This window comes from Fringilla coelebs, assembly GCF_963513975.1.
Source record: "Fringilla coelebs genome assembly, chromosome: 3".
NCBI lineage: Eukaryota > Metazoa > Chordata > Aves > Passeriformes > Fringillidae > Fringilla > Fringilla coelebs.
This window is the reverse complement of record NC_140030.1, coordinates 1,855,810-1,881,816: the sequence shown is the minus strand read 5'-3', so window position 1 is coordinate 1,881,816 and position 26,007 is coordinate 1,855,810. Positions and strand designations below refer to the sequence as shown.

General features: G+C 54.9%; 1 protein-coding gene across 2 annotated transcripts; it reads left to right on the top strand.

The window, feature by feature from the left end:
- Positions 1–13,160: 13,160 nt before the first annotated feature.
- STMN4 (stathmin 4) lies at positions 13,161–22,532 on the top strand (the record flags this gene model as incomplete). Of its 2 annotated transcripts, none has more annotated exons than XM_084201730.1 (4): positions 13,161–13,256; positions 14,892–15,097; positions 17,326–17,517; positions 22,473–22,532. In XM_084201730.1, exons 1-4 carry the CDS (start codon positions 13,175–13,177, stop codon positions 22,530–22,532), a joined length of 540 nt encoding a protein of 179 aa, XP_084057856.1. In that variant the 5' UTR covers positions 13,161–13,174. The 2 variants fall into 2 exon arrangements, with proteins under 2 accessions (XP_084057856.1, XP_084057855.1); XM_084201729.1 differs by lacking the exon at positions 22,473–22,532 and adding an exon at positions 22,014–22,142 and having other exon boundaries at positions 13,166–13,256.
- Between the last annotated feature and the right edge of the window lie 3,475 nt (positions 22,533–26,007).

Here is a 26,007-nt window from a genome sequence, read left to right as displayed (position 1 = left end):
GTGAGGCTGGGAATGCAATCACCTGGCTGGGAACGGGATTCACGTGGTCAGGAATGGGATTGCCTGGTCAGGAATGGGATTGCCTGGTCAGGAATGGGATGGCCTGGTCAGGGATGGGATTGTCTGGTCGGGAATGGGATCGCCCGGCTGGGAATGGGGTTGCATGGTCAGGAATGGGATTGTGTGTTTGGGAATGGGATTACATGGTTGGAAATGGGATTGCCTGGTTGGGAATGGGATTGCCTGGCTGGGAATGGGGTTATGAGGCTGGGAATGGGATTGTGAGGCTGGGAATGGGATTGTGAGGCTGGGAATGGGATCACACAGTCAGGAATGGGATGGCCTGGTCAGGAATGGGATTGCCCGGTTGGGATTGGGATCATCCCATCCACGCCGGGATTTTGGGGTGGCAGCAGCAGATCCCCAGCCACGGCCCCGCTCCCACTGGGAACGGGGCAGGGAAGGAATTCCCTCCTCCAAACCCCTGGAAAAATCATCTCCATGCAGGCAGGAATGGGGCAGGGAAGGAATTCTCTCCTCCAAACCCCTGGAAAAATCATCTCCATGCAGGCAGGAATGGGGCAGGGAAGGAATTCCCTCCTCCAAACCCCTGGAAAAAATCATCTCCATGCAGGCAGGAACGGGGCAGGGAAGGAATTCCCTCCTCCAAACCCCTGGAAAAATCATCTCCATGCAGGCAGGAATGGGGCAGGGAAGGAATTCCCTCCTCCAAACCCCTGGAAAAACCATCTCCATGCAGGCAGGAATGGGGCAGGGAAGGAATTCCCTCCTCCAAACCCCTGGAAAAATCGTCCCCGTGCAGGCAGGAACGGGGCTGGGCCCCTCCCCTCCCATCCAGCCGTATCCATAGGGATGGATCCCGTTTCCCAGCCGTTCCGGCTCTGGTGGGCGATCCCCACGTTTCCTCCCGTGGGAACGCCACGTGAGGGCCGGGCAGCGGGCACGGAATGCCGGCAGATCCCAGGGAAAAGCAGGATTTGGGGTGGGGATGCCGCAGCCGGGGAATCGCTCCCAGCCGGGTTATCCATGGATAACCGGAATCCAGGGATCCATCGGAGCATCCCCACCCCCACCAGCCTTGCTTGGAAAAGCGGATCCTGGCTGGATATTCCCAGATTTTCTCCCTGTTCCCACCCCCCAGCAGCCCCTGGTTATTTTTGGGATTCCCAGGGCAGATCCCAGCAGGATTTGGGGAGGAGGGCTGGGATTTTTTTAGGGATTGATGGGGCGTGGCACAGCACTGGAATGCTCATTCCCTCGGGAGCTGCAGGGATTTAAGGATCCCTGCTTTACAGGAGGGATTTGGGGATCAAAACCTGGGAATAACCCCCAAATCCCACCTGGCTCCGTGCTTTGGAAGGGGGTTTCCACATTTCCACACCCAAAAACCCCTGGGAATGGGGAACAGCCCGGATTATCCCGGTTTTCACGAGTCCCAATTTCCGTTCCAAGCCCTGGGGGTGGGTGGGGGTCCTGGAGACCCCCGGGAATGATCCCAGTGGGATGAGGGAGAGGATCCTGGAGCGTCGGGAAGGGAGGACTGGGAATGTCGGGACACGAGTGGGGGCAATTGGGAGGGGTCTGGGTGTGTCCAGGTGTGTCCAGGTGTGTCCAGGTGTGTCCAGGTGTGTCCAGGTGTGGCTCCTGGCGCGTGTCCTCACGCGTGTGGGTTGGGAATGTGGAGCTGGGAATGTCTGCGCGTGCCAGGAACATCCCGCGGGATGTGTCCGTCATCCCGGTGTGTGCCCATCCCATGCCGTCACTCTGGTGTGTTTCTGTCCCTTTATCCCATCCCATTCCAAATCATCTCATCCCGCTATCCCATCCAACCCCATTCCATCACTCCAGTGACTTCCTGTCCCATCATCCCATCCCATCCCGTTATCCCATCCCATCCCATCCCATTATCCCATCCCATCCCATTATCCCATCCCATCCTATCCCATCCCGTTATCCTTTCCCATCCCGTTATCCTTTCCCATCCCATCCCATCCCATCCCATCCCATCCCATCCCATTATCCCATCCCATCCTCATCCCATTATCCCATCCCAGTATCCCAGTGCATTCCCATCCCAAATCATCTCATCCCACCCCATTATCCCAGTACATTTCCATCCCATTATCCCACCCCGTTATCCCATCCCATCCGTCCAGTGTGTTCCCATCCCATCTCATCCCATCCCAAATGATCCTATCCCTTCATCCCATCCCATCCCATCCCATCCCATCCCATCCCATCCCATCCCATCTCATCCCATCCCATCCCATTCCACCCATCCCATCCCATTATCCCATTATCCCATCCTACCCCGTTATCCCATCCCATTATCCCACTATCCCATTATCATCCCATTCTCCCTAAATCCCATTATCCCATCCCATCCCTCCAGTGTGTTCCCATCCCATTATCCCATCCCTTCATCCCATCCCATCCCAAATCATCCCATCCCATCCCAAATCATCCCACTCCAGTATCCCATCCCATCCCTCCAGTGTGTTCCCATCCCATTATCCCATCCCGTTATCCAATCCCATTCCATTATCCCATCCCATCCCATTATCCCATTATCCCATCCCATCCTCATCCCATTATCCCATCCCAGTATCCCAGTGCATTCCCATCCCAAATCATCCCATCCCATCCCATTATCCCAGTACATTTCCATCCCATTATCCCATCCCACCCCGTTATCCATCCCACACCATTATCCCATCCCATCCCTCCAGTGTGTTCCCATCCCATCATCCCATCCCGTTATCCCATCCCATTCCATTGTCCCATCCCTTCATCCCATCTCATCCCATCCCATCCCATTCCATCCCACCCCATCCCAAATCATCCCATGCCATCCCTTCATCCCACCCCATCCCATCCAAATCATCCCATCCCATCCCAAATCATCTCATCCCATCCCATCCCAAATCATCCCATCCCATCCCATCCCATCCCATCCCATCCCATCCCATCCCATCCCATCCCATCCCATCTCATCCCACCCCATCCCATTATCCCATTATCCCATTATCCCATCCTACCCCGTTATCCCATCCCATTATCCCACTATCCCATTATCATCCCATTGTCCCTAAATCCCATTATACCAATCCATCCCTCCAGTGTGTTCCCATCCCATTATCCCATCCCAAATCATCCCATCCAATCCCATCCCATCCCATCCCATCCCATCCCATCCCATCCCATCCCATCCCATCCCATCCCATCCCAAATCATCCCACCCCATTATCCCATCCCATCCATCCAGTGTGTTCCCATCCCATTATCCCATCCTGTTATCCCATCCCATTCCATTATCCCATCCCATCCCAAATCATCCCATCCCGTCCCGTCCCATCCCATCCCTCCAATGTGTTCCCATCCCATTATCCCATCCCTTTATCCCATCCCATCCCTTCCCAGTATCCCATCCCATCCCACCCCACCCCATCCCATCCCACCCCATCCCAAATCATCCCATCCCATTATCCCCTTATCCCATCCCATCCCATTATCCCACTATCCCATTATCATCCCATTCTCCCTAAATCCCATTATCCCATCCCATCCCTCCATCCCAGTGCATTCCCACCATCCCATTCCCAGGACCCCACCACTGACCCCGATCCTTCCTTCCCTCCGCAGGCCCAGCATCGCTCTTCCTGCAGAATTCCAAGGATTTCCTCGCCATGACTCTGGCCGGTACGCCACCCCAAACCCCCAGCCCCAATCCCAATCCCAATCCCAATCCCAATCCCAATCCCAAACCCATCCTGGGGTGTCCTGGGCTCATCCCAATCCTGGAACGCTCCCAGATCCATCCCGGTGGGGACAAACTGGGATCGACAGCCCAGGACAATCCCGGCTCCTTCCCGAGTTTTCCCTTTGCACGTCCGGATCCTCGAATGATCCGGCTTGGAATGGCTGGGGCCGGCCACCATCCCCATCCCAATCCCTTCCCTGGGGTGTGGAATTCCCTAATCCCTCTGATCCTAATCCCAATCCCATCCCTGGGGTGTGGAACTCCTCAATCCCTCTGATCCTAATCCCATCCTTTCCCTGACATTTGGAATTTCCTAATCCCTCTGATCTTGATCCCTTTCCTGGCAGATGGGATGGAATTCCCCAATCCCTCTGATCCCATCCCATCCCTTCCCTGGGGTGTGGAATTGCTCAATCCCTCTGATCCCGATCCCATTTCTTTCCTGGAATTTGGAGCCCCCCCATCCCTCTGATCCCGATTCCATCCCCTCCCTGGAATGTGGAATACCTCAATCCCTCTAATCGCGATCCCATCCCTTTCTTGGAATGTGGAATTCCTCAATCCCTCTGATCCCGATCCCAATCCCTTCCCTGGGGTGTGGAATTCCCCTCATCCCTCTGATCCCGATCCTAATGTCTTCCCTGGGGTGTGGAATTTCTCAATCCCTCTGATCCCGATCCCAATCCCTTCCCTGGGGTGTGGAATTTCCCCCATCCCTCTGATCCCAATCCCACCCCTTCCCTGACATTTGGAATTTCCCAATCCCTCTGATCCTGATCTGATCCCTTCCCTGGGGTGTGGAATTCCTCAATCCCTCTGATCCCCATCCCAATCCCTTCCCTGGGATGTGGAATTTCCCAATCCCTCTGATCCTGATCCCAATCCCTTCCTTGGGATGTGGAATTTCCCCCATCCCTCTGATCCCAATCCCATCCCTTCCTTGGAATATGGAATTCCTCAATCCCTCTGATCCCAATCCCATCCCTTCCCTGGAATGTGGAATTCCTCAATCCCTCTGATCCCAATTATATCACTTTCCTGGAATTTGGAGCCCTCCATTCCTCTGATCCCAATCCCATCCCTTCCCTGGGGTGTGGAATTCCTCAATCCCTCTGATCCCGATCCCATCCCTTCCCTGGAGTGTGGAATTTCCCAATCCCTCTGATCCTGATCCCGTCCTTTCCCTGGAATGTGGAATTCTTCAATCCCTCTGATCTCGATCCCAATCCCTTCCCTGACATTTGGAACTTCCCAATCCCTCTGATCCTGATTCCTTTCCTGGCAGATGGAATTTCCCCCATCCCTCTGATCCCAATCCCATCCCTTCCCTGGAATATGGAATTTCCCCAATCCCTCTGATCCCATTTCTTTCCTGGAATTTGGAGCCCCCCCCATCCCTCTGATCCCAATTCCATCCCTTCCCTGGAATGTGGAATTCCTCAATCCCTCTGATCCCGATTCCATCCCTTCCCTGGAATGTGGAATTCCTCAATTCCGCTGATCCCGATCCCATCCCTTCCCTGGAATTTGGAATTTCCCCCATTCCTCTGATCCCAATCCCATCCTTTCCATGGCATGTGGAATTCCTCAATCCCTCTGATCCCAATCCCATCCCACCCCTGGAATTTGGAGCCCCCCTATCCCTCTGATCCCGATTCCATCCCTTCCCTGGAATGTGGAATTCCTCAATCCCTCTGATCCCGATCCCAATCCCTTCCCTGGAATGTCGAATTCCTCAATCCCTCTGATCCCCATCCCAATCCCTTCCCTGGAATGTGGAATTCCCCCCATCCCTCTGATCCCATCCCTTTCCTGGCAGATGGGATGGAATTCCCCAATCCCTCTGATCCCATCCCATCCCTTCCCTGGGGTGTGGAATTCCCCCATCCCTCTGATCTCGATCCCAATCCCTTTCCTGACATTTGGAACTTCCCAATCCCTCTGATCCTGATTCCTTTCCTGGCAGATGGAATTCTCCCCATTCTTCTGATCCCAATCCCATCCCTTCCCTGGAATATGGAATTTCCCCAATCCCTCTGATCCCAATCCCATCCCTTCCCTGGGGTGTGGAATTCCTCAATCCCTCTGATCCCAATCCCAATCTCTTCCCTGGAATTTGGAATTTCCCCCATTCCTCTGATCCCGATCCCATCCCTTTCCTGGGATTTGGAATTCCTCAATCCCTCTGATCCCAATCCCATCTCTTCCCCGGAATTTGGAATTCCCCCCATCCCTCTGATCCCGATCCCAATCCCTTTCCTGAAATGTGGAATTCCTCAATCCCTTTGATCCCCATCCCAATCCCTTCCCTGGGATGTGGAATTCCTCAATCCCTCTGATCCCAATCCCAATCCCTTCCCTGGGGCGTGGAATTCCTCAATCCCTCTGATCCCGATCCCATCCCTTCCCTGACATTTGGAATTCCCCCATCCCTCTGATCCCAATTCCATCCCTTTCCCTGACATTTGGAATTTCCCAATCCCTCTGATCCTGATCCCATCCCTTCCCTGGAATGTGGAATTTCCCCCATCCCTCTGATCCTAATCCTATCCCTTTCCTGAAATGTGGAATTCCCCTCATCCCTCTGATCCCGATCCCACCCCTTCCCTGACATTTGGAATTTCCCAATCCCTCTGATCCCGATCCCAATCCCTTCCCTGGGGTGTGGAATTCCTCAATCCCTCTGATCCCAATCCCTTCCCTGGAATGTGGAATTCCCCCATCCCTCTGATCCCCATCCCAATCCCTTCCCTGGGGTGTGGAATTCCTCAATCCCTCTGATCCCAATCCCTTCCCTGGAATGTGGAATTCCCCCATCCCTCTGATCCCCATCCCAATCCCTTCCCTGGAATTTGGAATTCCTCCATCCCTCTGATCCCGATCCCATCTCTTCCCCGGAATTTGGAATTCCCCCCATTCCTCTGATCCTGATCCCAATCCCTTCCCTGGAATGTGGAATTTCCCAATCCCTCTGATCCTGATCTGATCCCTTCCCTGGAATGTGGAATTCCTCAATCCCTCCTATCCCGATCCCATCCCTTCCCTGGCACATGGAATTCCCCCACATCCCTCTGATCCTGATCCCAAACCTTTCCTGATACGTGGCAACCCCTCCACCCCTCTGATCCCGATCCCACCCCTTCTCCTGTCACATGGAGCCCCACATTCCTCTCATCCCAATCCCACTCCTCTCCTGGCACATGGAAATCCCATAATCCCTCTGATCCCGATCCCACCCTTCTCCTGGCACATGGAGCCCTTCTGATCCCAATCCCACCCCTTCCCTGGCACTTGGAATTCCCTCCATCCCTTTTCCCCCCAATCCCAACCCTTCCCCTGGCACATGGAGCCCCCCCCCCCCCCATCCCTCTGACCCCAATCCCAAACCTTTCCTGATACGTGGCAGCCCCTCCACCACTCTGATCCCAATCCCATCCTTTCCCTGGCACTTGGAATTCCCTCCATCCCTTTTCCCCCCAATCCCAAACCTTCCCCGGCACTTGGAGCCTCCCTATCCCTCTGATCCCAATCCCAAACTTTTCCTGGCACATGGAGCCCCATCATCCCTCTGACCCCGATCCCAAACCTTTCCTGGCACATGGAGCCCCATCATCCCTCTGACCCCAGTCCCAAACTTTTCCTGGCACATGGAGCCCCCTCATCACTCTGACACCAATCCCAAACCTTTCCTGATACGTGGCAGCCCCTCCACCCCTCTGATCCCGATCCCACCCCTTCCCTGAGACTTGGAAATCCCTCCATCCATTTTCTGCCATCCCACCCCTTTTCCTGGCACATGGAGCCCCCTCATCCCTCTGACCCCAATCCCAAACTTTTTCTGGCCCATGGAGCCCCCTCATCCATCTGATCCCAATCCCACCCATTCCCTGGCACTTGGAAATCCCTGAACCCCTCTGATCCCGATCCCAACCCTTCCCCAGCACCTGGAGCATCCCCATCCCTTTTTCCACCAATCCCAGCCCTTCCTGGCACATGGAGCCCCCCCATCCCTCTGACCCCGATCCCAAACCTTTCCTGACACATGCCAGCCCCTCCACCCCTCTGATCCCAATCCCACTCCTCTCCTGGCACATGGATCCCTTCTGATCCCAATCCCACCCCTTCCCTGGCACTTGGAATTCCCTCCATCCCTTTTCCCCCCAATCCCACCCTTTCCCTGGCACATGGAGCCCCCCCCCCCCCCCCATCCCTCTGACCCCGATCCCAAACCTTTCCTGATATGTGGCAGCCCCTCCACCACTCTGATCCCAATCCCACCCATTCCTTGGCACTTGGAATTCCCTCCATCCCTTTGTCCACCAATCCCAACCCTTCCCCTGGCACATGGAGCCCCCCCATCCCTCTGACCCCAATCCCAAACTTTTCCTGGCACTTGGAGCCCCCTCATCCCTCTGATCCCGATCCCAAACCTTCCCCAGCACCTGGAGCCTCCCCATCCCTTTTTCACCCATCCCAACCCTTCCTGGCACATGGAGCCCCCCCATCCCTCTGACCCAAATCCCAAACCTTTCCTGGCACATGGAAGTCCCCCAACCCCTCTGATCCCAATCCCAAACTTTTCCCAGCACCTGCAGCCTCCCCATCCCCTTTTCCCCAATCCCATCCCTCTCCTGGCACATGGAGCCCTTCTATCCCTCTGATCCCGATCCCACCGCTTCCCTGGCACTTGGAATTCCCTCCATCCCTTTTTCCCCCATCCCAACCCTTCCCCTGGCACATGGAGCCCCCCCCCCCCATCCCTCTGACCCCGATCCCAAACCTTTCCTGGCACATGGCAGCCCCTCCATCCCTCTGACCCCGATCCCAAACTTTTCCTGGTACGTGGCAGCCCCTCCACCCCTCTGACCCCAATCCCACCCATTCCCTGGAACGTGGAAATCCCTGAATCCCTCTGACCCCGATCCCAAACCTTCCTCAGCACCTGCAGCCTCCCCATCCCTTCTTCCACAATCCCAGCCCTTCCCTGGTGTGGAGCGACCCCTCCGTCATCCCTCTGACCCCGATCCCAAACCTTCCCCTGGCACATGGAGCCCCCCCATCCCTCTGACCCCAATCCCAAACCTTTCCTGGCACATGGAAATCCCTGAACCCCTCTGATCCTGATCCCACCATTTCCCTGGCATTTGGAATTCCCTCCATCCCTTTTTCCCCCATCCCAGCCCTTCCTGGCACATGGAGCCCCCTCATCCCTCTGACCCCGATCCCAAACCTTTCCTGATATGCAGCAGCCCCTCCACCCCTCTGATCCCAATCCCACCCATTCCCTGGAACATGGAAATCTCTGAACCCCTCTGATCCCAATCCCACCGCTTCCCTGGCACTTGGAATTCCCTCCATCCCTTTTTCCACCAATCCCAAACCTTTTCCTGGCACATGGAGCGTCCCCATCCCTCTGACCCCGATCCCAAACTTTTCCTGCCACATGGAGCCCCCTCATCCCTCTGACCCCGATCCCAAACCTCTCCTGATATGCAGCAGCCCCTCCACCACTCTGACCCCAATCCCAAACCTTTCCTGGCACATGGAAATGCCCCAACCCCTCTGATCCTGATCCCACCCTTTCCCTGGCATTTGGAAATCCCATAGTCCCTCTAATCCCAATCCCACTCCTCTCCTTGCACATGGATCCCTTCTGATCCCAATCCCACCCCTTCCCTGGCATTTGGAATTCCCTCCATCCCTTTTTCCCCCAATCCCACCCTTCCCCTGCCACATGGAGCCCCCCCATCCCTCTGACCCCGATCCCAAACCTTCCCTGATATGTGGCAGCCCCTCCACCCCTCTGATCCCAATCCCACCCATTCCCTGGCACTTGGAAATCCCTGAACCCCTCTGATCCCGATCCCAAACCTTCCCCAGCACCTGCAGCCTCTCCATCCCTTTTTCCCCCATCCCAGCCCTTCCCTGGTGTGGAGCGACACCCCCCAGTCCCTCTGACCCCAATCCCAAACCTTTCCTGGCACATGGAGCCCCCAATCCCTCTGACCCCGATCCCAAACTTTTCCTGGCACATGGAAGTCCCCCAACCTCTCTGATCCCAATCCCAACCTTTCCCTGGCACTTGGAAATCCCTCCATCCCTTTTCCCCCAATCCCACTCCTCTCCTGGCACATGGAAATCCCCCAACCCCTCTGATCCTAATCCCAATACTTCCCTGGCACTTGGAATTCCCTCCATCCCTTATTCCCCCATCCCACCCTTCCCCTGGCCCATGGAGCCCCCCCATCCCTCTGACCCCAATCCCAAAACTTTCCTGGCACATGGCAGCCCCTCCACCCCTCTGATCCCAATCCCAAACCTTCCCCAGCACCTGGAGGCTCCCCATCCCTTTTTCCACCGATCCCAACCCTTCCCCTGGCACTTGGAATTCCCTCCATCCCTTTTTCCCCATCCCAACCCTTTTCCTGGCCCATGGAGCCCCCTCATCCCTCTGACCCCAATCCCAAAACTTTCCTGGCCCATGGAGCCCCCTCATCCCTCTGACCCCAATCCCAAAACTTTCCTGGCCCATGGAGCCCCCTCATCCCTCTGACCCCAATCCCAAAACTTTCCTGGCACATGGCAGCTCCTCCACCACTCTGACCCCAATCCCACCCATTCCCTGGCACATGGAAATCCCCTAATCCCTCTGATCCTGATCCCAAACCTTCCCCAGCACCTGCAGCCTCCCCATCCCTTTTCCCCCGATCCCAATCCTTCCCTGGTGTGGAGAGACCCCTCCCTCATCCCTCTGACCCCAATCCCAAACTTTTCCTGGCACATGGAGCCCCCTCATCCCTCTGATCCCAATCCCATCCCTCTCCTGGCACATGGAAATCCCCTCCACCCCTCTGATCCCGATCTCATCCTTTCCCTGGCACTTGGAATTCCCTCCATCCCTTTCCCCCAATCCCACTCCTCTCCTGGCACATGGATCCCTTCTGATCCCAATCCCACCCCTTCCCTGGCATTTGGAATTCCCTCCATCCCTTTTTCCCCCATCCCAGCCCTTCCTGGCACATGGAGCCCCCCCATCCCTCTGACCCCGATCCCAAACCTTCCCTGATATGCAGCAGCCCCTCCACCCCTCTGATCCCAATCCCACCCATTCCCTGGAACATGGAAATCCCCCAACCCCTCTGATCCTGATCCCAAACCTTTCCTGGCACTTGGAAATCCCTCCATCCCTTTTTTCCCCCCATCCCAACCCCTTCCCTGCCACACAGAGCCCCTCCATCCCTTTGATCCCACTTGGAATTCCCTCCATCCTGTTTTTCCCCCTTCCCCCGGCCCACGGAGCCCTTCCATCCCTCTGATCCCACTTGGAATTCCCTCCATCCCGTTTTTCCCCGTTCCCAGGCCCACAGAGCCCTTCCATCCCTCCGATTCCACTTGGAATTCCCTCCATCCCGTTTTTCCCCGTTCCCAGGCCCACAGAGCCCTTCCATCCCTCCGATCCCACTCAGAATTCCCTCCATCCCTTTTCCCCCTTCCCCTGTCCCACAGAGTCCTTCCATCCCTCTGATCCCACTTGGAATTCCCTCCATCCCTTTTCCCCCTTCCCCCGTCCCACTGAGCCCTTCCATCCCTCCGATCCCACTTGGAATTCCCTCCATCCCATTTTTCCCCCTTCCCCCTGCCCACAGAGCCCTTCCATCCCTCTGATCCCACCCAAAATTCCCTCCATCCCATTTTTCCCCCTTCCCCCTGCCCATGGAGTCCTTCCATCCCTCTGATCCCACCCGAAATTCCCTCCAATTCCCGTTTTTCCCCCTTCCCCCGGCCCACGGAGCCCTTCCATCCCTTTGATCCCACTTGGAATTCCCTCCAATTCCCGTTTCCCCCTTCCCCTGGCCCACAGAGCTTTTCCATCCCTCTGATCCCACTTGGAATTCCCTCCATCCCATTTTCCCCCCTTCCCCTGGCCCACAGAGCTTTTCCATCCCTCCGATCCCACTTGGAATTCCCTCCATCCCGGTTTTCCCCCTTCCCTCGGCCCACAGAGCTTTTCCATCCCTCCGATCCCACTTGGAATTCCCTCCATCCCATTTTTCCTCCTTCCCCCACCCACAGAGCCCTTCCATCCCTCTGATCCCACTCGGAATTCCCTCCATCCCATTTTTCCCCCTTCCCTCGGCCCACAGAGCCCTTCCATCCCTCTGATCCCACTTGGAATTCCCTCCATCCCATTTTTCCCCCTTCCCTCGGCCCACAGAGCTTTTCCATCCCTCCGATCCCACTTGGAATTCCCTCCATCCCATTTTTCCCCCTTCCCCCTGCCCACAGAGCCCTTCCATCCCTCTGATCCCACCCAAAATTCCCTCCATCCCATTTTTCCCCCTTCCCCCTGCCCATGGAGTCCTTCCATCCCTCTGATCCCACCCGAAATTCCCTCCAATTCCCGTTTTTCCCCCTTCCCCCGGCCCACGGAGCCCTTCCATCCCTTTGATCCCACTTGGAATTCCCTCCAATTCCCGTTTCCCCCTTCCCCTGGCCCACAGAGCTTTTCCATCCCTCTGATCCCACTTGGAATTCCCTCCATCCCATTTTCCCCCCTTCCCCTGCCCACAGAGCTTTTCCATCCCTCCGATCCCACTTGGAATTCCCTCCATCCCGGTTTTCCCCCTTCCCCCGGCCCACTGAGCCCCTCTGATCCCACTTGGAATTCCCTCCATCCCATTTTTCCCCCTTCCCTCGGCCCACAGAGCCCTTCCATCCCTCCGATCCCACTTGGAATTCCCTCCATCCCATTTTTCCCCCTTTTCCAGCCCACAGAGCCCTTCCATCCCTCCGATCCCACTCGGAATTCCCTCCAATTCCCGTTTTTCCCCCTTCCCCTGGCCCACAGAGCCCTTCCATCCCTCTGATCCCACTTGGAATTCCCTCCATCCCATTTTTCCTCCTTCCCCCACCCACAGAGCCCTTCCATCCCTCTGATCCCACTCAGAATTCCCTCCATCCCATTTTTCCCCCTTCCCTCGGCCCACAGAGCCCTTCCATCCCTCCGATCCCACTTGGAATTCCCTCCATCCCATTTTTCCCCCTTTTCCAGCCCACAGAGCCCTTCCATCCCTCCGATCCCACTCGGAATTCCCTCCAATTCCCGTTTTTCCCCCTTCCCCTGGCCCACAGAGCCCTTCCATCCCTCTGATCCCACTTGGAATTCCCTCCATCCCATTTTTCCTCCTTCCCCCACCCACAGAGCCCTTCCATCCCTCTGATCCCACTCAGAATTCCCTCCATCCCATTTTTCCCCCTTCCCCGGCCCACAGAGCCCTTCCATCCCTCTGATCCCACTCGGAATTCCCTCCATCCCATTTTTCCCCCTTCCCCCGGCCCACGGATCCCCTCTGATCCCGATCCCGACGTCTCTTCCCAGCCTACAAGGAGAAGATGAAGGAGCTGCCCCTCGTCTCCCTCTTCTGCTCCTGCTTCCTCTCGGATCCCCTCAACAAGCCGACCTACGCCTACGAAGGTGGGACCCCCCTTCCCGACCCCGGGAATTCCGGGATTTCGGGGGGGTTCACCTTGAACCACCCTTGAACCGAGCGCTGCGGTGGCTCCGGAATTTTCTGGGAATTCAGCACCGGGTTGGGTTGGGATCTGGAGGGGCTTGGGCAGACCCAGCCCCCTCAGGTCTCCCAAATATTCCAAACCCAATCCCGTGGATGGGTTGGGATCCAGGGAGGCTCCAGGAGCCCTTTATCCCTTCATTCCATATCCGTATTTTTTGGCTCCAGGTGATTCATCCCAATCCATGGAAGAGCCTTGGGGGGCTCCTCCAGGTTATCCATGGGGATCCACACTGGAAAAGGGATCACGATCCCAATCCCACTTCCCAAAGCAGGGAGAGATGGAGAGACAGGGACATTCCCAACCCTCAGCTCTCCCAGATATTCCAAACCCAATCCCGTGGATGGGTTGGGATCCAGGGAGGCTCCAGGACCCCTTTATCCCCTCATCCCATATCCATATTTTTCAGCTCCAGGTGATTCATCCCAATCCATGTCCAGAGGCCATGGAAGAGCCTTGGGGGGCTCCTCCAGGTTATCCATGGGGATCCACACTGGAAAAGGGATCATGATCCCAATCCCACTTCCCAAAGCAGGGAGAGATGGAGAGACAGGAACATTCCCAACCCTCAGCTCTCCCAGATATTCCAAACCCAATCCCATGGATGGGTTGGGATCCAGAGGATCTCTGGGAGCTCCTCATTCCCTCATCCTGTATCCCTATTTTTCATCTCCAGATGATTCATCCCAATCCATGGAAGAGCCTTGGGGGGCTCCTCCAGGTTATCCATGGGGATCCACGCTGGAAAAGGGATCCTGATCCCAATCCCACTTCCCAGAGCAGGGAGAGATGGAGACACAGAAACATTCCCAACCCCTCAGCTCTCCCTGATATTCCCAGCTGAGCCCCATGGATGGGTTGGGATCCAGAGGAGCTCTGGGACCCCTTTATCCCTTCATCCCGTATCCGTATTTTTCAGCTCCAGGTGATTCATCCCAATCCATGGAAGAGCCTTGGGGGGCTCCTCCAGGTTATCCATGGGGATCCACACTGGAAAAGGGATCACGATCCCAATCCCACTTCCCAAAGGAGGGAGAGATGAAGAAACAGGAACATTCCCAACCCTCAGCTCTCCCAGATATTCCCAACTCAGCCCCATGGATGGGTTGGGATCCAGAGGAGCTCTGGGAGCTCCTCATTCCCTCATCCCGTATCCATATTTTTCAGCTCCAGGTGATTCATCCCAATCCATGTTCAGAGCCTTGGGGGCCTCCTCCAGGTTATCCATGGGGATCCATGCTGGAAAAGGGATCATGATCCCATTCCCACTTCCCAAAGCAGGAACACATGGAGAGACAGGAACATTCCCAACCCCTCAGCCCTCCCAGATACCTCCAGCTAACCCCCATCCACAAGAATCCCAAAATTTCCACCCCACTTCCCACATCCCTGAACCCCGGGGATTCATTTGGTCTAAATCCAGATGAAACCCACGGATCCCAGGAAAGGCGGAAACAGCTTCCACAGGCGCGGAAATCCCGGAACGGGAATTCCCGGCGCTGATTCCGCGCCCTTTTCCATCTTCTCACCCTCCCAGACACGGTGGATCTGACCTGGTGCGTCATCTCCGACATGGAAGTGATCGAGCTCAACAAGCGCACCTCGGGCCAATCCTTCGAGGTCATCCTGAAGCCTCCCTCCTTCGACGGAATTCCGGAATTCAACGCCTCCCTGCCCCGCCGCCGCGACCCTTCCCTGGAGGAGATCCAGAAGAAGCTGGAAGCGGCGGAGGAGAGGAGAAAGGTGGGTGGATCCCCCTCGTTTTTGGGTCGGGAATTCCCCCCCTCATTTTTTGGGTCGGGAATTCCCCCCTCGTTTTTGGGTTTTGGGAATTCCCCTCTCATTTTTGGGGCCGGGAATTCCCCCCTCGTTTCTGGGTTCGAAATTCCCACCTCATTTTTGGGTTTTGGGAATTCCCACCTCGTTTTTGGGTTGGGAATTCCCCCCTCATTTCTGTGTTGGGAATTCCCCTCTCATTTTTGGGTCAGGAATTCCTCCCTCGTTTTTGGGTTGGGAATTCCCCTCTCATTTTTGGGTTGGGAATTCCCCTCTCGTTTTTGGGTTGGGAATTCCCCGCTCGTTTTTAGGTCGGGAATTCCCCCCTCATTTTTGGGTTGGGAATTCCCCCCCTCATTTTTGGGTTGGGAATTCCTCCTCGTTTTTGAGTCAGGAATTCCCTCCTCATTTTTGGGTCGGGCATTCCCCCCTCATTTTTGGGTTGGGAATTCCCACCTCATTTTTGGGTTGGGAATTCCTCCTCGTTTTTGAGTCAGGAATTCCCTCCTCATTTTTGGGTCGGGCATTCCCCCCTCATTTTTGGGTTGGGAATTCCCACCTCGTTTTTGGGTTGGGAATTCCCACCTCGTTTTTGGGTTGGGAATTCCCCCCTCATTTTTGGGTTGGGAATTCCCCTCTCGTTTTTGGGTCAGGAATTCCTCTCTCATTTTTGGGTCAAGAATTCCCACCTCGTTTTTGGGTCAGGAATTCCCCTCTCATTTTTGGGTCGGGAGTTCCCCCCTCATTTTTGGGTTGGGAATTCCCACCTCGTTTTTGGGTTTTGGGAATTCCCACCTCATTTTTGGGCTTTGGGAATTCCCCCCTCGTTTTTGGGTTGGGAATTCCCCCCTCGTTTTTGGGTTGGGAATTCCCTCCTCGTTTTTAGGTTGGGAATTCCCCTCTTGTTTTTTGGTTGGGAATTCCCTCCTCATTTTTGGGTCGGGAATTCCCACCTCGTTTTTGGGTTGGGAATTCCCCCCTCATTTCTGGGTTGGGAATTTCCCCCTTGGTTTTGGGTCGGGAATTTCCCCCTCCCATTTTTGGGTTGGGAATTCCCCCCTCATTTTTGGGTTGGGAATTCCCCCCTCATTATTGGGTTGGGAATTCCCCCTTTGTTTTTAGGTCGGGGATCCCCACCTCATTTTTTGGGTCGGGAATTCCCTCCTCTTTTTTGGGGCAGGAATTCCCCCCTCATTTCTGGGTCGGGAATTCCCCCCTCGTTTTATGGTTGGGAATTCCCCCCTCATTTTTGGGTTTTGGGAATTCCCCCCTCGTTTCTGGGTTTTGGAATTCCCTCCTTGTTTTTGGGTCGGGAATTCCCCCCTCGTTTTTCGGTTGGGAATTCCCCCCTCATTTTTGGGTTGGGAATTCCCCTCTCATTTTTGGGTCAGGAATTCCCCCCTTGTTTCTGGGTTCGGAATTCCCCCGTCGTTTTTGGGTTGGGAATTCCCTCCTCATTTTTGGGTCAGGAATTCCCCTTTCATTTTTGGGTCGAGAATTCCCCCCTCATTTTTGGGTTGGGAATTCCCCCCTCGTTTCTGGGTCGGGAATTCCTCTCTCATTTTTGGGTTGGGAATTCCCCCCTCGTTTTTGGGTCGGGAATTCCCCCCTCCTTTTTGGGTTGGGAATTCCCCCCTCGTTTTTCGGTTGGGAATTCCGCCCTTGTTTTTGGGTTGGGAATTCCCCCCCTCATTTGTGGGTTGGGAATTCCCCCCTCGTTTCTGGGTCGGGAATTCCTCTCTCATTTTTGGGTTGGGAATTCCCCCCTCGTTTTTGGGTCAGGAATTCCCCCCTCGTTTTTGGGTTGGGAATTCCCCCCTTGTTTTTGGGTTGGGAATTCCCCCCCTCATTTTTTGGGTCGGGAATTCCCCCCTCGTTTTTGGGTCGGGAATTCCTCTCTCATTTTTGGGTTGGGAATTCCCCCCTCGTTTTTGGGTCGGGAATTCCTCTCTCATTTTTGGGTTGGGAATTCCCCCCTCATTTTTGGGTTGGGAATTCCCTCCTCGTTTTTGGGATGGGAATTCCCCCCTCGTTTTTGGGTTTTGGGAATTCCCCCCTCATTTTTGGGTGGGAAATTCCCCCCCTTGGTTTTGGGTTTTGGGAATTCCCCCCTCGTTTTTGGGTCAGGAATTCCCCCTCCTTTTTGGGTTTTGGGAATCCGAGGTGGCTTTATCCCAGGAATTTCCCCCTTCCAGTACCAGGAGGCGGAGCTGCTGAAGCACCTGGCGGAAAAGCGGGAACACGAGCGGGAAGTGATCCAGAAGGCCATCGAGGAGAACAACAACTTCATCAAGATGGCCAAGGAGAAGCTGGCGCAGAAGATGGAATCCAACAAGGAGAACCGCGAGGCGCACCTGGCCGCCATGCTGGAGCGCCTCCAGGAGAAGGTGGGTGCCTGGAAAAGGGATTGGGATCAGCCGGGAAATTCGGGATACCGGCGGCTCTGGGGGTGGCACCACCCAAGAGGGGGGTCCCGCTTCCCTTCCCACCGGGATTGGGGGGTCCTGGCCATGGGAGAGGTCGGAGAGTTGGGAGCTGGGTCTTGTCCTGTTCCCCTGTGCCACCACGGTGGGACTCGGAATCCCAGGAATTGGAGAATCCCGGGATGGATGGGTTGGAAGGGACCTTGAGGATCATCCAGTTCCACCCCCAGCACCTTCCACCATCCCAGGTTGCTCCAAGCCCCATCCAAACTTTCCTTGGACTATCCCAGATTTCCCCATCCAACCTTTCCTTGGACTATCCCAGATTTCTCCATCCCCATCCAACCTTTCCTTGGACTATCCCAGATTTCTCTATCCCCATCCAACCTTTCCTTGGACTATCCCAGATTTCTCCACCCCCATCCAACCTTTCCTTGGTCTATCCCAGATTTCTCCATCCCCATCCAACCTTTCCTTGGACAATCCCAGATTTCTCCATCCCCATCCAACCTTTCCTTGGACTATCCCGGATTTCTCCTTTCCCTCTCCAACTTTTCCTTGGACTATCCCAGATTTCTCCAACCCCCATCCAACCTTTCCTTGGACTATTCTAGATTTCTCCATCCCCTTCCAACCTTTCCTTGCACCATCCCAGATTTCTCCAAGCCCCAGCCAACCTTTCCTTCGACTATCCCAGATTTCTCCATCCAACCTTTCCTTGGACTATCCCAGATTTCTCCTTTCCCCCTCCAACCTTTCCTTGGACTATCCCAGATTTCTCCTTTCCCTCTCCAACCTTTCCTTGGACTATCCCAGATTTCTCCAAGCCCCATCCAACATTTCCTTGGACTATCCCAGGCTGCTCCAAGGCCCATCCAGCCTTTCCTTGGACTATCCCAGATTTCTCCATCCAACCTTTCCTTGGACTATCCCAGATTTCTCCATCCAACCTTTCCTTGGAGTATCCCAGATTTCTCCATCCAACCTTTCCTTGTACTATCCCAGATTTCTCCATCCAACCTTTCCTTGGACTATCCCAGATTTCTCCATCCCCATCCAACCTTTCCTTGGACTATCCCAGATTTCTCCTTTCCCTCTCCAACCTTTCCTTGGACTATCCCAGATTTCTCCATCCCCATCCAACCATTCCTTGGTCTATCCCAGATTTCTCCATCCCCATCCCACCTTTCCTTGGACTATCCCAGATTTCTCCTTTCCCTCTCCAATCTTTCCTTGGACTATCCCAGATTTCTCCATCCCCATCCAACCTTTCCTTGGACTATCCCAGATTTCTCCATCCCCATCCAACCTTTCCTTGGACTATCCCAGATTTCTCCATCCAACCTTTCCTTGGACTATCCCAGATTTCTCCATCCCTCTCCAACCTTTCCTTGGACTATCCCAGATTTCTCCATCCCCATCCAACCTTTCCTTGGACTATCCCAGATTTCTCCATCCCCATCCAACCTTTCCTTGGACTATCCCAGATTTCTCCTTTCCCTCTCCAACCTTTCCTTGGACTATCCCAGATTTCTCCATCCCCATCCAACCTTTCCTTGGACTATCCCAGATTTCTCCACCCCCATCCATCCTTTCCTTGGACTATCCCAGATTTCTCCATCCCTCTCCAACCTTTCCTTGGACTATCCCAGATTTCTCCTTTCCCTCTCCAACATTTCCTTGGACTATCCCAGATTTCTCCAAGCTCTTTCCAACCTTTCCTTGGACTATCCCAGATTTCTCCAAGCTCTTTCCAACCTTTCCTTGGACTATCCCAGATTTCTCCAGCCCCATCCAACCTTTCCTTGGACAATCCCAGGTGGCTCCATCCCCATCCAACCTTTCCTTGGACTATCCCAGATTTCTCCATCCAACCTTTCCTTGGACTATCCCAGATTTCTCCATCCCCATCCAACCTTTCCTTGAACTATCCCAGATTTCTCCTTTCCCTCTCCAACCTTTCCTTGGACTATCCCAGATTTCTCCATCCCCATCCAACCTTTCCTTGGACTATCCCAGATTTCCCCGTCCAACCTTTCCTTGGACTATCCCACATTTCTCCATCCCTCTCCTTTCCTTGGACTATCCCAGATTTCCCCGTCCAACCTTTCCTTGGACTATCCCAGATTTCTCCATCCCTCTCCTTTCCTTGGACTATCCCACATTTCTCCTTTCCCTCTCCAACCTTTCCTTGGACTATCCCAGATTTCTCCTTTCCCCATCCAACCTTTCCTTGGACTATCCCAGATTTCTCCATCCCCATCCAACCTTTCCTTGGACTATCCCAGATTTCTCCATCCCATCCAACCTTTCCTTGGACTATCCCAGATTTCTCCATCCCCATCCAACCTTTCCTTGGACTATCCCAGATTTCTCCATCCCCATCCAACCTTTCCTTGGACTATCCCAGATTTCTCCTTTCCCTTTCCAACCTTTCCTTGGACTATCCCAGATTTCTCCTTTCCCTCTCCAACGTTTCCTTGGACTATCCCAGATTTCTCCAAGCCCCATCCAACCTTTCCTTGGACTATCCCAGATTTCTCCATCCCCATCCAGCCTTTCCTTGGACTATCCCAGATTTCTCCATCCAACCTTTCCTTGGACTATCCCAGATTTCTCCATCCCCATCCAGCCTTTCCTTGGACTATCCCAGATTTCTCCATCCCCATCCAACCTTTCCTTGGACTATCCCAGATTTCTTCTTTCCCTCTCCAACCTTTCCTTGGACTATCCCAGATTTCTCCATCCCCATCCAACCTTTCCTTGGACTATCCCAGATTTCTCCTTTCCCTGTCCAACTTTTCCTTGGACTATCCCAGATTTCTCCTTTCCCTCTCTAAGCTTTCCTTGGACTATCCCAGATTTCCCCATCCAACCTTTCCTTGCACTATCCCAGATTTCTCCTTTCCCTCTCCAACCATTCCTTGGACTATCCCAGATTTCCCCATTCAGCCTTTCCTTGGACTATCCCAGATTTCTCCATCCCCATCCAACCTTTCCTTGGACTATCCCAGATTTCCTCATCCCCATCCGACTTTCCTTGGACTATCCCAGATTTCTCCTTTCCCTCTCCATCCTTTCCTTGGACTATCCCAGATTTCTCCATCCCCATCCAACCTTTCCTTGGACTATCCCAGATTTCTCCTTTCCCCATCCAACCTTTCCTTGGACTATCCCAGATTTCTCCATCCCCATCCAACCTTTCCTTGGACTATCCCAGATTTCTCCATCCCCATCCAACCTTTCCTTGGACTATCCCAGATTTCTCCTTTCCCTCTCCAACCATTCCTTGGACTATCCCAGATTTCTCCAAGCCCCATCCAACCTTTCCTTGGACTATCCCAGATTTCTCTATCCCCATCCAACCTTTCCTTGGACTATCCCAGATTTCTCCTTTCCCTCTCCAACCTTTCCTTGGAGCATCCCAGATTTCTCCATCCATCCTTTCCTTGGACCATCCCAGATTTCCCCATCCAACCTTTCCTTGACTATCCCAGATTTCTCCTTTCCTTCTCCAACCTTTCCTTGGACTATCCCAGATTTCTCCATCCCCATCCAACCTTTCCTTGGACTATCCCAGATTTCTCCATCCCCATCCAACCTTTCCTTGGACTATCCCAGATTTCTCCATCCAACCTTTCCTTGGACTATCCCAGATTTCTCCATCCAACCTTTCCTTGGACTATCCCATATTTCTCCATCCCCATCCCACCTTTCCTTGGAATATCCCAGATTTCTCCATCCCCATCCAACCTTTCCTTGGACTATCCCAGATTTCTCCATCCAACGTTTCCTTGGACTATCCCAGATTTCTCCATCCCTCTCCAACCTTTCCTTGGACTATCCCAGATTTCCCTCTCCAACCTTTCCTTGGACTATCCCAGATTTCTCCAAGCTCTTTCCAACCTTTCCTTGGACTATCCCAGATTTCTCCATCCCCATCCAACCTTTCCTTGGACTATCCCAGATTTCTCCATCCCCATCCAACCTTTCCTTGGACTATCCCAGATTTCTCCATCCCCATCCAACCTTTCCTGGGACTATCCCAGATTTCTTCTTTCCCTCTCCAACCTTTCCTGGGACTATCCCAGATTTCTCCTTTCCCTCTCCAACCTTTCCTTGGACTATCCCAGATTTCTCCTTTCCCTCTCTAACCTTTCCTTGGACTATCCCAGATTTCTCCAAGCCCCATCCAACCTTTCCTTGGACTATCCCAGATTTCTCCATCCAGCCTTTCCCTTGACTATCCCAGATTTCTCCAAGCCCCATCCAACCTTTCCTTGGACACTTCCAGAGATCCAGAGGCAGCCACCACCTCTCTGGAATTCCATCCCAGCCACATCCCCGCCGCTCCCGTCTCCCTTTCCCCACCTCCGGACCCGCGGATCTTCCCCGCATCCCCTTCCCCCGGATCCGGAGCCATTCCCACCCTTCCAGCCCTCTTCTCTCTCCCGAATCAGGTCTGTTCCCAACCTCCGCACGGAAAATCCCACCCTCACCACCTCCAGCTCCCTCCAAAACATCCGGAGCCCGCCCAGTGCCCTTCTCCGAGCGCCTCCGTGGGGGCAGAGGCGGAGAGCGCCAGATAATGCCGGAAAATCCCAGCTATTCCCAGCTCCATGGGGCTTCCCGGGACGGTTGACGTCTCCCTCGTAGCCAGAGGGCGAGGACAAAGTGTCCCCAAGTGCCACCAGCAGCCCTTAAAGTGACCCCCCCGCCCCGGGGAGGAGAGGACGCTTGGTGACCCATCCGTGGCGTCTCCCTCGGGATCAACCTCGTGCCTTCAACCCTTCCGCAGCCGCCGATCCGCGGGGATCCCGGAATCCTGGAACCCGGCTAACGCCTCTTCCCCTCCTCCTCCTCCTCCTCCTCCTCCTCCTCCTCCTTCCTCCCCCTCCTCCTCCTTCCCGATCCCACAGGACAAACACGCGGAAGAAGTGAGGAAAAACAAGGAGCTCAAGGAAGAAGCCTCCAGGTAAAGAGGCTCAGCTGGGACTGACAGCTCCGGGGAGGTTCCGGAAGCTTCCGCAGCTCCAAGGTCGGAATGGTGTGGGAATGGTGGACGTTCCTCTGCTTTCTTTGTTCGTGGATGTGACGAGTCGAGGGGTGAAGCCATCGGAGTCGTCGTCGTCGTCGTTCCGGGGAGGGTGGGGAGGGAATTGGGGGTGAGGGCGGGATTTTTGGGGATGCCCAACCCCCAGCGTGGGGTCCCGCCCGTCAGCCAGGTCCGGATGGGGACAGCCGAGGGTTGAGGAGGTGATCCCGTGGAGAGAGAGAAATCCCGGGAATGTGGAGCGGGTGGGGCGGGAATTGTGGGGAATGTGCGTCGTGTGTGACTTTCATTTGGTGCTGGGCAGGCGGGGGCGGGGCGGGAATCCCTCCGGAGTCTTCTCCACCCAATCCCATCCCATCCGTGGTGTCCCTCCCTCCCTTGTTCCCGCCTGGATTTGGGATCTCCTCCCGGATCCGGCGGATTTTTTGCCCTTCCAGCACCGTTTTGGGAAGTGGGAGAAGTTTTGGTTTTTCCCACCACCATTTCAGGGAGTGAAATTCCCTCGCTCCAAAGGTTTTTCCCCCCCCCCAGCTGTTGGATCCTTCCCAAGGGTGACTTTGGAAAGCCCCACGAATTCCCAAAGAAGCTTTTTTTGTAAGAACCTCCCAAAAAAAACCCCCAATCCCGGTGGGAATTCTTGGGTGAGATCCCCCCCCCTTTCCAGCTGGAAAACCATCGGCTCCCAGAGATGGAGCAGCAGGGGAAGACCACGATTGAAGGGAGTGAGGGAAAATTCGGGAAAATTTGGGAAAATTTGGAAAAATTCAGGAAAATTCAGGAAAATTCGGGAAAATTCGGGAAAAAGGTGGAGGTGGGGTGGAGCCCTGTGGAGAGCAGGGAAAAATTCCCATGGGAACCCCCGGGGGTGACACCAGGGAGGGTGGAAAATTCCCCCCCAGCATTCCGGGAGATGCTTTTTTGGGAGCTGCCGTGCCATTCCTGGAGGATCTTTGCCTCCGGGAAGGGTGGGGAGGAGGAAAATTGGATTTTCCGGTGTGGGAGTTGGGAGGAAGGGGGTGGGAATTCCATGCATTCCCAGCTGGAAGCACCCCCAGAATTCCCACCCGGGTGTGAAGGAAGGGTTTGGATAAGAATGTCTGGATAAGAAATTCCAAGCTCCGATCCAGAGGGAATCCCGGCTCTTTCCCGGTACCGCCCTGATCCCGGAGCCCCCGGGGAGGGGGGAGAGAATCCTGGGAAAGGGGGGAAAAATGGGATTGGGGACGGATTGTGGCACGAGCTGTCCTTTTTTTTTGTACACAACGGATGTAAATAAAACTGCCTTGGCCTTTCCTTTGGTTTCCATGATCCCGGCGCTGCTTCCCGTGTGGTTTTTTTTTTGGGATTGGGGCATCCCGGAGTTGGGAAAAGGAGGAAAGGAGGGGATTAAGGCGGGAGGCTGGGCTGTGCTTCCCCACCTCCCCGCCCCATTCCCTGAAAATCTGGTGGGATTGGGAGATTTGGGAAGTTCCAAACTCATCCCGTGAAGTTTTCCCGTCCCAGACCCAGGGCGGGGAGTTGGATCCCGATTCCATCCGTGTGCTGGGAGAGGAGGAAAAAACCGGAAAAGAGCTGGATGAGGTGGGATCATCCATCCATGGAACATCCACGGAAAAGGCAAAACCCATCCGGTCCTCAGGGCTGGGAGGAGATCCCGGGAATTCCTGCTCCGGCTTCAGAGAGGAAGCAACGGGAACGTTCCTCTCCCATCTTTCTTCCACTGGAAAACGGGACCAAAATTCAGGAGCAGCATTCCAGAGGGTCCAAAGTGTCCTGACCCAACCCTCTCTGATCCGGGATAAGGAGATCCCGGGATCCTCCCTGATCCTGGGTTTGGTTTCCATGGTTTCCATGATCCCGGCGCTGCTTCCCGTGTGGTTTTTTATCGGGATTGGGGCATCCCGGAGTCGGGAAAAGGAGGAAAGGAGGGAATTAAGGTGGGAGGCTGGGCTGTGTTTCCCCACCTCCCTGCCCCATTCCCCAAAAATCTGGTGGGATTGGGAGATTTGGGAAGTTCCAAACTCATCCTGTGAAGTTTTCCCCTCCCAGACCTGGAGCGAGGAGTTGGATCCCGATTCCATCCGTGTGCTGGGAGGGGAGGAAAAAACTGGGAAAGAGCTGGATGAGGTGGGATCATCCATCCACGGAACATCCACGGAAAAGGCAAAACCCATCCGGCCCTGAGGGCTGGGAGGAGATCCCGGGAATTCCGGCTCCGGCTCCAGGGAGGAAGCAACGGGAACGTTCCTCTCCCATCTTTTTTCCACTGGAAAACGGCACCAAAATTCAGGAGCAGCATTCCAGAGGGTCCAAAGTGTCCTGACCCAACCCTCTCTGATCCGGGATAAGGAGATCCCGGGATCCTCCCTGATCCTGGGAATCTTTGAGGATGGGTGATTCCCACGGGTGTGGGATTGGAGGAATCCAGGGAAAGCGGTTTGGGCTTCCCTGTGGACGCAGCTGGGATTCCCGTGGTGTCCAGGTGAAAAGAGGACACGGATCCATCCACACTTCCTGAAAATCCTGGGATGGTGGGAGGTGTCCCCACCCATGGAATGGGATGAGCTTTGAGCTCCCCTCCCACCCAAACCATTCCAGGATTCCAGGATCATCCTGCTCCACAGCCTGAGGAATCCTGAGGAATGAGGATTTTGGGAATCATTTTCCTCCCACTGATGCCTTCCCACCATCCCAGGGTGATCCAAACCCACCCTGGGGCACTGCCAGGGATCCAGGGATTCTCTGGGAATCCCAGCCCAGCCGGGAATTCCTTCCCAAGATCCCACAATCCCAAGCTCCCCTTTCCCACTGGAAGCCATTCCCTGCCTCCTGCCCCTCTCTCCAGCCCTTGCCCAAATCCCAGCTCTCCTTTCCCTCTGGAAAAGGCTCCAAGGATTCCCTGGATCCTCCCCTGATCCAGCTGCACATTCCCAGCCTGGAATTGGATCCAGCCCTATCCCTCCTTGAGAAGGAATTTCAGGATCCAGGGAATTCCCTGGGAACTGGGGACTCCAGGAAGGGTCTCCCTTCCCTTTTCCATCCCCAAATCCCATAAAAATCCCTGGGGATGGATCCTGAGCGTCCTGGATCCCAGAATCCCAGAATGGTTTGGGATGGGATCCACGGACCTTCAATCCCATGATCCCAGGGACACTTCCCACCATCCCAGGGTGATCCAAACCCACCCTGGGGCACTGCCAGGGATCCAGGGATTCTTTGGGAATCCCAGCCCAGCCGGGAATTCCTTCCCAAGATCCCACAATCCCAAGCTCCCCTTTCCCACTGGAAGCCATTCCCTGCCTCCTGCCCCTCTGTCCAGCCCTTGCCCAAATCCCAGCTCTCCTTTCCCTCTGGAAAAGGCTCCAAGGATTCCCTGGATCCATCCTGGATCCAAGACTTGG